Source organism: Erythranthe guttata, chromosome 12 (assembly GCF_056151865.1).
Source record: "Erythranthe guttata isolate IM_541 chromosome 12, IM_541, whole genome shotgun sequence".
Taxonomy (NCBI): domain Eukaryota; kingdom Viridiplantae; phylum Streptophyta; class Magnoliopsida; order Lamiales; family Phrymaceae; genus Erythranthe; species Erythranthe guttata.
Window position 1 is genome coordinate 12,392,581 of NC_142544.1, and position 13,352 is coordinate 12,405,932.

The 13,352-nt window shown below is 36.6% G+C and overlaps 2 protein-coding genes across 2 annotated transcripts; both read left to right on the forward strand.

Annotated features, from left to right (window-relative positions):
- The first annotated feature begins 1,044 nt into the window (after nt 1–1,044).
- LOC105954277 (purple acid phosphatase 3) lies at nt 1,045–6,210 on the forward strand. The gene is made up of 7 exons (XM_012977951.2): nt 1,045–1,592; nt 4,155–4,311; nt 4,513–4,620; nt 5,147–5,274; nt 5,388–5,516; nt 5,642–5,709; nt 5,849–6,210. Exons 1-7 carry the CDS (start codon nt 1,407–1,409, stop codon nt 6,066–6,068), a joined length of 996 nt encoding a protein of 331 aa, XP_012833405.2. The 5' UTR covers nt 1,045–1,406; the 3' UTR covers nt 6,069–6,210.
- Nucleotides 6,211–7,857: 1,647 nt separating this feature from the next.
- Nucleotides 7,858–12,996, forward strand: LOC148766472 (uncharacterized). Its single transcript, XM_088827301.1, has 5 exons — nt 7,858–8,773; nt 9,142–9,464; nt 9,561–9,873; nt 9,991–11,845; nt 12,309–12,996. The coding sequence occupies exons 1-5, from the start codon at nt 7,858–7,860 to the stop codon at nt 12,994–12,996; spliced, it is 4,095 nt and encodes a 1,364-aa protein (XP_088683427.1).
- Nucleotides 12,997–13,352: the final 356 nt, after the last annotated feature.

Here is a 13,352-nt window from a genome sequence, read left to right on the forward strand (position 1 = left end):
TATGTATTATATATAAAGAAAAAATTCATGTATATGACAAAATTACCTCCAACTCTTTACACTTAATTCTTAATTGTAACCTCAATTTAATCAATTCTGACCATAAAAATTCAATATTGACCTTTTTTTTTCTGAAATTATTTGTTGCCGTTGGTTTTCGGCGTTGACTTTTTGATTTTTTTTGTCTACTTTTTCCGCCGCCGATTTCCGGCGTTGACTTTTTATAGTGTTTTTTTTTCCTAAAATTTGTATCCGGTTTTTTTACACCCGCCGCTAAACGTTGGCCGTAAATGTACTTTCATTAACAGTAATTATAGTGTCGCCGACAGTAATTGAGGTTTTGATCAAAATTGAATAATTTGTGAAATTTGAGGTCAAATCAAGATTAAATTAAATTAAATGATGAAGTTTGAGTATATTAAAATGTGAGAGGCTATTTTAATCTTCTACACACATGGTTGACGTTTTTGTAAAAGAACTTTTTATCTAAACCCATTTATGAATAAGTATATTTTGATAAGTTTATTTGTAATGTGTCCTTCATTGATTAACTTAAGCAATGAGGCAAACGTGACCAATATTGTATAATGAAATTACCAACGTAACTAAAACATATTATGTTAGGCACGTAAAGTAAATTAAAAATTATAATAAAAAGAAAAAAAAAAATTTAAAGTATGGAATCATTAAGCAAGGGAGATAAGGAATGGGACCCACTGTTATCCAATAATGTGTGAACACCTATCCAGGTGGGCCCGGCAAAGCAGTTTTTTTTTTTTTTTTTTTTTTTTTGATAATGCAGGAACCCGCAGCCAACCATATAGGTGCACTGGGTAAACCTACACTCTCGTATAATAGCTTGCAAACCATACGAGAGATGTAAACCACACTAGGCTAACCATGTGTGACAAGCTCGACCTAGCGACCGTTGGCAAGGGGATTCGAACTTGAGTCAATTGACCCAAGCTCTCTTGCTCCAACCGCTAGGCCACCCTTGCAAAGCAGTTGGTTACGTATAATGGTTGTCCAAATCACCACCACCTCATATGTTTTGTGAATAATTGATTGCTTGTCGCAACTCGCTACCCCATTACTCTATTGTCCAGTTTCAAACTCCTCACAAATATATAATATATATTAATTAGTTACATATATATAGTCCAAATGAGATGATCTTTGCTATTTAATTAATTATAATTATTTTCGCCAGCTAGCTATCTGCTTGTTTATTTTTATCCTCATCCGGACCAAATATAATACATATACAATAAACAGCTATATATACCCCTCCTCCACACAAACACATAACTGACAGATATATAGTGCCTGTACACAATAAAACTGTACAGTTGTGTGTGTGTGTATATATATATGTAAAAAGTGTGTGTGTGTGTGTGTGTGTAAAAATGGGTAGCAATTCGCAGTTGATGGTTCTGATGATCATAATATTTGTTGAGATAATGGTGGCGGCGAACGGCGAGCTTCAACGGTTTGTACATCCGGCGACGAAAGCCGACGGGTCGATGAGTGTATTGGTGATCGGAGATTGGGGAAGGAAAGGAATGTACAACCAGTCTCAGCTTGCTTACCAGGTACACACCACGTACTAAATCATATCCAAATGTTTTTTTTTTAATGTGATTTCTTTGTTTTATAATTTCGTCTTTTTTAATCTGTTGGCTTTTTCTTTATTATTATTTTAATGTAGCTATATAATATAGTATCTACGTTTTCATTATTTTATATATTGGTGTTTGCGAGTGTGAGAGAGATATGGTTACACAAAATAAATTATTCCTACATGTTTTATATATAGAAAAATCTAACTTCTAGAGGTATAAATATTATTTGTTTATATTGCATAACTACTCAACTCGGTAACTAACGAGAGAACAGTGTTTTTTTTTTAATAATTAAAAAATTCAGATTTATTTTTTGACAAGTGAACTTGCAATTACATATAAACTTGGATAGTACCATAATGGATGATCTACCGATTTGAGCAAGTGAGTATGTGTCAATTGACACATGTTCAAATCTCCTTGCTAACTTTCGCTAGATCGAGCTTTTTACACATGTTTAACATAGTGTGGTATACGTGTCTCGTATGGTTTGCAACTTATTATACAAGAGTATTGGTTTATCCAATGCACTTAGGGCCTTTTTCGTTGCCTAGATAAGTCAAGATTAACTAAATAATTAGACTTAATTTGATATTTTGTATCCCAATAAATTGCCCGGTTGACCTGCCAAAATTATATAATCATGGTTTATCTTGCCTTCAAGTGTGTTTTTTTTGTTGGACGTTGCGAACTTCAGTGAAATAATTGAGTTTCATTAATTAAACAATTTAATCGTATCTTGACAACCAAACGAGGCCTTATATAATTGGCTGCAGGTTCCTTTATCAAAAACAGAAAATAAAGAACAAATAATTTTTTGTTGAAGTAACGTACCTTTCAATTATGCAACAAATTTCAGATAAATTTTAGAATTAATTAGGTACAAGTAACGTAAGGTACGTATAAAGTGTGGTGTGTGCAACAAATTACAAATAGTATTGTATAGTTTTACAACATTTTCTTGTCCTTGGCTCTTAACTACCTAACTTTGAATTAAAGTAGCTTATTTGATAGTTATTGACATATTGTGGCCACCGCACCCTTTCTTTGAAAGTAACAATAATTCCTAAGCAAATTCGCATGTATATTTCAAGTAATTGGAACTTAATTAAGGTCTTGCTTGGTTTCAAAATAAAAATTATTTTTTATTTATGGTATGAAATTAAACAGTAAAATTGGATTAATTATTAGTGGAACTCCAATGAGAGAATAAATTAATGTGAGACCGGGGAATATGGTGGTGGGGCCAGCAGCTTTGTTGATGGGAATAATAATAATTTTACTATATGATGTGATTCCAATTGGGTATGTATATATTGTGGGCCATTAATGTAGAAAGATGCACATGCTTTTCTTCCACGAATAAAATGACAGTAGCAGATATATATGATGACGTGTCTAAACGAATGGATGAAATTACAAATAAACAATAATAGCGAAGACACGCTCAAGGGATAAAAGATTAAATAACTAACACGATGTAGAGAATATTTACTCAATATAGTAAATTAATTGAGGCTCATAGATGAAATAAATACCTCAAACATTAGAATAGTTCATTTATATTTTTATTAAAAAATGCTCCTTTAATTTTTAATTCCAAAATTATCCTTCACTATTTTCTTCTCGCCGGTCTCATTCTCATTTTATTTTACTTTCCTTTTCTTATTAATTTAATTTTCCTTTGTTTTTATTTTTTAAAAAATTGTTTTTCTCTTCTGTCAGGTATATTAATCAACTACTAAAATGTAGTCGAATAAATGTGATTGGATGTTTTAGTGGTTACGTTTGATAACTTAATTTTCAACAAGTATATTGAAATCACATGAGATGAATTATGAAAATGATACTCTCATTTAATAACTCCATTGGAGTTAAAAATTTCTACTTTTTAGTATATAAGTGGTGGTTAAATGTTCGAATACTCTAGCATAACAATTATTCAAAAATAATATAAGTTAAGATAATTATAAGATACATTAAAGAAATGAATATTCTTATAACACAATAATAAAATATACTTATTGAGCAACAATTAAGTACTTTATTACTATTAATATATTAGCGGGGTTAAAAAAATTAGAAATGTTTATTTAGAATATTGTATTACAATTAATATAGTTGCAAAATAATCTTATAAGTAAAAATAAAATTATTTAATTAAATAGTTACATAACATAAATATATTTTACTTGAAAAATAAAGTAATTTTTCATTTTTAATGTATCTATTTCGTCATACTGTTGTCAATGAAAAATTAATGCACAAAAGAGACTTGATATATAAAAAATAAGATGTGAAAAATCACAATTGAATTTTATCGATATCGCTCCCGGTAAAATTACTATACTTTAACTCTCAAGATTATATATATTCAAAATCTCGAAGGTTAGAGATGCTCTTAAAAAGTAATTACTTCATTCATTCTTAATGCAGCAGGCAATAAAATATTGGGATCAAATTTGTTTTTGCATTGTATAGTAAATATATAACTGCGCGTAACGTAACGTATTTATAAATCTATCGGGGCAGATGGGTATAACGGCAGAGAAGAAAGACGTCGATTTCATTATATCAACGGGGGATAACTTTTATCCGAGTGGATTGACAGATGAAAATGATCCAGCATTTGACGAGTCATTTACTAATATCTATACAGCTCCCAGCTTGCTCAAGAAATGGTACACTGGTTAGTACTTCTCTTCTAATTTACTCCCTAGCTAGCAAAATAAGTTGATCACAAATTCTAAGTATTATCATCTCAAAAAAAAAAAAAATATGAAGTATTATCATTAAATATTTCAATTAATTAATATTTATTTATATATATTAAGAATACAATGTAAAAAGCTTTGTGGTATATATAATATATTTTTGTATAATTTACCAGTGTTAGGGAACCATGACTATAGAGGTAACGCCATAGCACAATTGAGTCCCATTCTCAAAGCAAAGGATAGCAAATGGTTTTGCATGAAATCTTTTATCCTCAATACAGGTTTGTGACAATCTACTTTTATATATTACATTATTTTTCATTATTTATTTACAGGGTAAATTACAAACACCCCCCTGAGGTATGACCAAATTATAAAAACACCCCTCTTGTTTGGATAATTACAACCACCCCCCTCAACTCATCAAATTTAGTGGAATCTTCGAGATTATATGGAATATTATCACTTCTGTACCCGTTTTATCCCATTCAAACTCTACATTATGAAGCAAGATGACCATAATATGTGATTTTTAGCTTGTATATATCAGTTTGTGGTGCATCGAAAACTATATTTTTTACACAAAGAGTACAAACTAGAGCAAATTTCACGGAATCTAGATGACTATGTTGAATTTGGCACCATAAAGGTAAGAAAAAATCATAGTTGAGGGGGGTAGATGTAATTATCCAAACAAGAGGGGGTTTTTTGTAATTTAACCATACCTCAGGGGGTATTTGTAATTTACCCTTTATTTACAAGATATATAATATGTATATATATACATTGGTTTATCATTATATGCAGATATCGCAGAATTCTTTTTCATAGACACGACGCCTTTCGAAGATAAATACTTTACGGATCCGGAAGATGAAGTATACGATTGGAGAGGCGTCCTTCCTAGAGACAAATATCTTTCGACTCTCTTGCGCGTATGTAGTTTTAATATGCGCGTCTAAATACAAAAAAATAAATATATTATAGAGAAAAATAGAGAAAAACTAGTTAATTTTAATTTGTTCCTCATTTTGTAATTATGTTATAGGATTTGGAGTCAGCGTTGATAGAATCGCGGGCAAAATGGAAAATCGTGGTTGGTCACCACACGATTAAAAGCGTCGGCATTCATGGTAACACGAAGAAGCTTGTGCAAAAGGTTCTTCCGATTCTTGAGGTAATTATTTTCAATTACATGACAAATAACATGGCACGGGTAATTTATTATCTAATTAAATTTGAAGAAAAATAAATATTTATTGCTTGCATTAAGATATGTTAAAACATCCCATGAAAATGCAGGCAAACGATGTTGATCTTTACATAAATGGGCATGATCACTGTTTAGAGCATATTTCCAGTCATCACAGGTAACTCAGTACTATCTATATTTATATATATTTTCATAAGTAAAAACAAAATTAAAATAAAAATAGTGTAAGAATTCATATATATGAATGAATCACGACAAAATCGATATATTTATTTATTATTTTTATTTTGTTTCAGTCGTCTTCAATTTCTAACAAGTGGGGGAGGGTCAAAGGCATGGAGGGGTGGATACGATCGGACGAGTATCAATGAAAAGGAGATGAGATTTTATTACGACGGGCAAGGCTTCATGACGATGCAAATTACCGAAACTGATATTGATATTGATTTCTACGATATATTTGGCAACGTATTGCACAAGTGGGGTGCATCAAAATCATATTTCTCTTCAATTTAGGCTTCACTTCGAATATGTGTGAAAGCTCCATATCTACGGTTATCATTCATTTGTAACATATCAAATGGTTTCGTATGTTTTATTTCGGCACGCAGTTTGTCAATATTAGTTACTAATTTGTTTATAATAGTATAAGTTCCAAGGACCAACAGTGCAAAGTGTGGTGAAATATATAAAGCAATTATAAAATACATGTTATAGAGAGAAGTAAGCAGGAGAGAGAGAGTGTTTGGGGATGTTTGGTTATATTTCCAATGAAAATTTCTAGTTTTCAAAATTTCTGATGGAAAAAGTAGATGCATTGGTTTTTGTGTAGAAAATGGGAACATGTTTGAATGAAGTGGTATTTTTAGTTTTATGTAGGTGTAGAAATGAGAATATGTTTGGCTGTGATGAATTTTCTCTACGAAAGTACGTGCAAAAGTAGAATATAATGATTGAGGATGATAATGGTGATTATTATTATTATTATTATTATTATTATTATTATTATTATTATTATTATTATTATTATTATTATTATTATTATTATTATTATTATTATTATTATTATTATTATTATTATTATTATTATTATTATTATTATTATTATTATTATTATTATTATTATTATTATTATTATTATTATTATTATTGTTGTTTATATTCTTATAATTATTATAATTATAATTATTTTATTATTTATTAGTATTATTATTACTATTACCATTATTATTATTATTACTAATTCTACAATGAATATTATTATTAATAGCAATATTATTATTATTATTATTATTATTATTATTATTATTATTATTATTATTATTATTATTATTATTATTATTATTATTATTATTATTATTATTATTATTATTATTATTATTATTATTATTATTATTATTATTATTATTATTATTATTATTATTATTATTATTATTATTATTATTATTATTATTATTATTATTATTATTATTATTATCATTATTATTATTAGAAAAGAAAGAAATAGGGAGGAGAGAGAGAGTGTAGATTGAGGAGAAAGAAATGAGAGGAGAGAGAGTGTAAATATTAATGAGAAGTGATGAATAGAAAGAGAGATAAATGAGTTGGTGGAATAAAATATATTGGTTAGTTAGTAGGTTTTAGTATCTTTGAAAACTAAAAAAAAGTATGAATAGTGTATTTTCAATAGAAGTTTGATAAGAAAAAATAGAAATTTCTGGATAAAATTATCAAACAACCATTATCTCAGTTTTATGAAAAGTATAAAACTGGAAATTGAGTTTTGAAAATAAAAAAAAACATCCCTTTAATTGCCAAAGAAAGCTGTAGATATTTTCATTTCCTCAAACGTCTTATTTATAAAAGAGGAATTAGTGGCATTGTCGGGCTAATGCTAACTTATCTCTTAGCTGATGATCGATATGCTATATTGATGGGCTGCCCATGCGTGTTTTTAAATATACTCCGGGCTTTAATTTCAAAAACGAAACTTCTATAGCGCCGGTCTGGGTTAATGTGCCGGGAGTTCCTCCTTATATGTACAACTGGAAAGCTATATTCTTCCTTGCTTCTTCTATTGGAAATCCACTTGAGTTTGATGATTTTACAGCCGATCGAAAGAAGCTATCTATTGCTCGATTTTGTGTCGAAATTGATCTCTTGAAACCGAGGGTTGAACAAATTCCGGTGATGACTGGCTATGATGATATTGAGATGATTTCCTTGCCGGTAAACTACGAGAACGTCCCAAAATTCTGCACGTTTTGTTCTCACCTGGGTCACTAGATTGAAAATTGTTATATGAATGGAAATGCTAAAAAACCGGATTTTCCACCACCGCCACAACGGATTCCCAAAACCACAGCCCCACCAAAGGAAAAACAAGTTTGGCGACGAGTTGAAAAGAGGAAAAATGTTGTTGTTGAAAACATGGATATTCCTAACATCGGGGACAAAATCAACTGAAAATCCTAGTTTTTCTCAAGCTATTGTGCGGACTACTGCCGATAATATTAGTGAAGGAGATTTTGAGCATTACAACCCCTTTGAATTGTTGGAGAGTGGGGTTCAAGAGGATATAGAGGCTGCTCATATTCAACCGGATGTTGCCTCCAAACATGTTCCAAAATCTTCGAAAAAGGGCCGAAAAAATACTTCTAACACCAAACAACCGATGAGTCCAAACCCTATAGATACTATTGCCGATGATCAAGCAGCTGATTTGGATGATAGTGAGGCCTTATCCATGTCAAAAAAAAATCAGCATGTGTCTCCCTCCAAAAAGAACAGAAATCAAGCTTCTAGCTCCCAAACCGCAAAGGGGGCACCCCTCTCAACCCCCTCTCTATCACCTTCAGCCACTTCGGTGGCCAAGGATGTTCCCCTTAATCATGGGGTACACGGACGAGAGGGGTCAAGACTTTCGGCAGGTACGGATCCGATTACACCTACGTCGGCTGGCTTATTTTGCGAACACAATGTGACCAAGGTCCGGCCCACGGCCGAGGAAAATTTGGCCGGCACGCCTCCTTTCAATCACCTTGCCATGATCCCTTATGAGCCCGTGAGCCCAGCCACGAGCATACGCCCAGCTGATCACGCTACTCCGGGCTCTATCACTGATGAACCTTCGGCCTCGTGGCGATCGAGCCTAATTGATGCTGAGCGTTGGCGTTTGCAGAATGCCGAACGTTGGCATGTGGAAGAGGCCCACCTTATTGGTAACTCATTCTTTGTCACATCTCGGAAATCTTCAGATGGGTCGCATTCACCCTCTTCTTGATGTCGGGTGAATTCTTGGTGTGGAATGCAAGGGGGGTAAAAAATAAGGCGACCCAATCCCACTTGCGCTTTATTTGTCGCCAACATAGAGTTAATTTATTGGTTATTTCTGAACCTATGACTGAGTTTGTACATGATTACTATTGCCGTCGTTTGGGTTTCGTTGCTGGTTTGTCTAATTGTGCGGGGAAGATTTGGATTTTTTGGGATCACAATTTTCGAGTGGAGTTGCTTAGGGATGAGGTACAATTATTGCAGGTTAGATGCATATCTGGTTTATTTGGTGCTCCTTTTGTATTTACTGCAGTCTATGCTAGATGCTCTCGTTCCGAGCGCCGTGTTTTGTGGAATTCGCTCCGCGACATTTATGAGACGATTGGTGACACTCCTTGGATTTCTGGGGGTGACTTCAACTCAATCTTACTTGAGTCAGAACGGAATAGATCGGTTTCGGATAGGAGACTAGATATGGCTGAGTTTGGTGCTATGGTTTCGGATTGTGAACTTTCGGATGCCGGGTTCTCTGGGGCTAGTTCTTGCTATACTTGGGAGAGCCCTTCAGGTCTTTTGGAGCGTTTGGACAGGATTCTATATAACTCTGCTTGGCTAGATTTACTGCCTATTACGCAGGTTACCCACCTCTAACGGACCTGGTCGGATCATGCTCCTCTTTTGGTTTCATCGGCTGCTTCTTCGTCTAGGCCTCCTGCTTCATTCTGGTTTCAGCATATGTGGATCCGCCACGCTACGTTTCGTCAGATTGTGGAACAGGTTTGGGACTTTCCGTGTGCTCAGACGGGGATGCATCGATTACATACGAAGTTGAGACGATTGAAACAGAAGCTTCAGTGGTGGAATTGGAATGTTTTCGGGGACGTGTTCAAGAATAAAGAGAGGGCCGAGGCAGCTGTTCTAGAGGCCGAGCACATATATGACTTGGATCGATCCCCCGAGAATCGTGCAAATTTGAAAAAGGCCACTGCTGAACTAACTCTCATGCTCAATATTGAGGAGGACTTTTGGAAGCAAAAGGCAGCTTGTAGATGGGCGACTGATGGAGAGAGAAACTCTAAGTTTTTCCACTCATTAGTCAAGAAAAAGCGATGTGTCAATTGAATCCACTCTATCTTTCATGGTGATTCGGTTCTCACATCAGCTCAGGAGATCAAGGATTCGGGCGTTGATTTCTTTAGCAAGCTTCTTACCGATGATATGCCTAGTTTGCTTCCGGTTGATGAGTCCCTATTTTCCGCTCATCAAAGGGACTTTTCTTCAGTCTCTACTCGTCCATCGATTGAGGAGATCAAAGATGCGGTGTTTGGGATTTGTCGAGATAGTGCTTCGGGTCCTGATGGGTATTCTTCGCTATTTTATCAGCATTGTTGGGACTTGATTCAGTGTGATGTTTGTGAAGCGGTTTGTGATTTCTTCGAGGGTGGATCCATGCCTGCGAGCTTCACCGCTACCACCTTGGTTCTTATTCTAAAGGTGGACTTTCCGACGGCTTGGACAGATTTCCGCCCGATTAGCTTGTGCAACGTGACCAATAAAATTATCACCAAGGTACTTACGAACAGACTGGCACCTCATTTGCCCCACATTATTTCTCCTTCTCAGAGTGGATTTGTTCAGGGTCGTCTCATTAGTGATAATATTTTATTAGCACAAGAGATGGTCCACTCGATATCAGTTCGTTGTCGAAATCCGAATCTTATTTTGAAGCTGGATATGGCAAAGGCTTATGATAGGGTTCAGTGGCGGTTCTTATTTCGTGTACTCGAGCTGATTGGTTTCTCGGCGAAGTTGGTTGATATTATTCGGCAATGTGTTTCCTCGTGCCAGTTCTCTTTACTAATCAACGGGGAGCTGACGGGGTATTTCACTTCGTCTCGTGGTCTAAGGCAGGGAGATCCGCTCTCGCCGACTCTTTTTGTACTTGCGGCTGAGTATTTTTCGAGAGGTCTCGATGCACTATACAGCCGTTGCCCAAGCATGTTTTATTCTACAAGGGGAGGCATCCCTATATCCCATTTGGCCTATGTGGATGATGTGATGATATTTACCTCGTGCCATAATTTTGGCCTGAAGAAGCTGCGGGATTTTCTCGATCATTACTGTCGGACTTCGGGTCAGTTGATTAGTGTGCACAAGAGCACTTTCACAGTTGATAGGGCATGTTCTGATGGTCATCTTCGCACTATTTCTCGGATTCTCAGTTATCCGAGAAAGGATCTTTCTATCATTTATCTTGGAGCTCCACTATACAAAGGGAGGGACCGGGGCAGTTTGTTTCACACTTTGCTTGATCGCATGCAAGCCAGGATTTCGGGTTGGGCTCGGACCGCTTTGGCTTTCGGGGGCCGTCTTGCCTTGATCCGGAGTACGCTTTCGACTATGGCTTTGCATCTTGTTCAGGTTATTCAACCTCCGCAGTACATTATTCAGCAGATTGAGCAGTGCATGGCCCGATTTCTCTGGGGATCTTATGGTAATCAGCGCCGGCCTCATTGGGTTGCTTGGGAGACGATTTGTCGGCCAATTAGTGAGGGTGGCTTGGGGTTGAGGCGTTTGACGGATGTGATTGACGCATTCACTTACAAGCTCTGGTTTCGATTCCGTGCTCAGGATTCTCTGTGGGCCCGTTTTCTTCGAAACAAGTATTGTCGGAATCGGTTCCCAGGTTCATCCGTTGTGTCTTCACTCTATAGCACGGTGTGGAAGTGCATGTGCCGTGTCCGAGAGCGTGTTCAAGCTCAAATATTTTGGCGGATTGGTCCAGGTCATGTTTATTTCTGGCACGACCACTGGTTTGGCGATGGTCCCCTTCCGGGCATTATTGATGGTGGTCGGCTAACATCAGTTCGTGTGGAGTATTATTTGGTTAACGGTCAGTGGGATCGAAACAAGCTAGCTGAGGATATTCCTTTTGAGTGGATCGATAGGATTTGCTCGGTCCCAATCTCTGGTGCTTCGGGTGATTTGCCCATTTGGAGAGCTTCTTCGGATGGCAAGTTTTCCTTGACCTCGGCTTGGGCCTTGATACGACAACAGCATACCCCTACCCCTCTTCTTCGTATATTTTGGGGATCTTGTCTTACTCCTACAATTTCTATCTTTCTTTGGCGTCTCCTTCTTCAGCGTCTTCCAGTGGATACCAAACTTCAGTCTCGAGGCACCTCTCTTGCCTCGAGGTGCTATTGTTGTCCAGATCCATCTATCCCTGTGTCGAGTCTTGTATCTCAGTCTGTCGAGTCTCCTTCTATTGAGTCGATTGATCATATCTTCGTGGAGAGCCCGACGGCTAAGAGGGTATGGCATCATTTTTTCTATCTTTTTGGCTATACACCTGCACACTACGCACATACCCCAGATTTTACTTTATTGGCAGCACTTCACTTCGCACACACTCACACACCACACACACATCACAACCATTGTGCCTTGCTTGATCTTGTGGTACTTATGGATTGCAAGAAATGACAGCAAGCACAAGGATATCACGGTTCGCGCTTCTTCCATTATTTACAGGGTCATCCAGCACATCAGGATTCTTCACCAAACCAAATTACTTTCGGCGGACAGCTGGACTAGCATTCCCCACGTGGCTGAGTCTCTTGGCCTATATTACCGAGTCAAAACACCAACTCTCACACCTCATCGAGTTGTTTGGCTTCCACCGGATCCAGGTTGGGTAAAGCTAAACACAGACGGAGCCCGTAGAGCATCCACCCAGATTGCAGCTATTGGCGGGATTATCAGAGGTTCGGACGCTGAGGCCATACTTGCATTTCACGAGAGGATCTCTGCCCCGAGCAGTATTGCAGCCGAGCTTGCTGCCCTTGCCTCGGGGTTGCGATTTGTTATTCAGAGGCAATTCACTAGAGTTTGGATCGAGCTTGACGCAGAAGTCGCTGTTCGACTTCTTTCGCACACGGACCAAGGTCATTGGAGTCTTCAGAGTTCTCTCACGGCGATCCGGAACTCTCTTTATACTTTGGAGTACAGGATTACACATATCTACCGGGAGGGCAATACAATAGCTGATGCATTAGCTAACTTGGGGTGTACCTTCACAACAGCGGAGCTTCCCCGACCTATTCAGCAGATGATTCGGATGGACCAGCTTGGATATCCATCCTTTCGACGACAGTCTCGCACATAGGTGCCATGCATTCCACGTTTTTATATTATTGGCAATTTAGGAATTTTCGTGAACTTTACATGTTAGGAAGGGTTGGGGTTATTATGGATTGTTTGGGGCTATCAAGACTAGACTGTTTGCCGAATGGTGCCACACATTTCGCAGCCGTTATACCAGTTTCGCCCATTTTTGGCGAAAGTGTAAGTGGCCTCGGCTTTTGTGGTGAGGCGAACGGTCTACCTTGGTCTTCCACGACCTTCTATGATCATTCCCTACCCGCCCCTTTTATTATTTGGGCCACCTGTTTTGCCCGTATTCTTAACGTTTTGTCAGTTAGCTATTGTCTTTTGTTTGTCAATTGCTATTATTAGCCATAT

Bases quoted from the DNA above. Each gene is read 5' to 3' on its own strand.
- LOC105954277 (XM_012977951.2), top strand. From the start codon at position 1,407: ATGGGTAGCAATTCGCAGTTGATGGTTCTGATGATCATAATATTTGTT. The intron at 4,621-5,146 runs GTTTGTGACAAT...CATTATATGCAG, and splicing joins ATCTTTTATCCTCAATACAG to ATATCGCAGAATTCTTTTTC. The intron at 5,710-5,848 runs GTAACTCAGTAC...ATTTTGTTTCAG, and splicing joins CATATTTCCAGTCATCACAG to TCGTCTTCAATTTCTAACAA.
- LOC148766472 (XM_088827301.1), top strand. From the start codon at position 7,858: ATGGAAATGCTAAAAAACCGGATTTTCCACCACCGCCACAACGGATTC. The intron at 9,465-9,560 runs GTTACCCACCTC...TTCTGGTTTCAG, and splicing joins ATTTACTGCCTATTACGCAG to CATATGTGGATCCGCCACGC. The intron at 11,846-12,308 runs GTTTTCCTTGAC...ATGGATTGCAAG, and splicing joins AGAGCTTCTTCGGATGGCAA to AAATGACAGCAAGCACAAGG.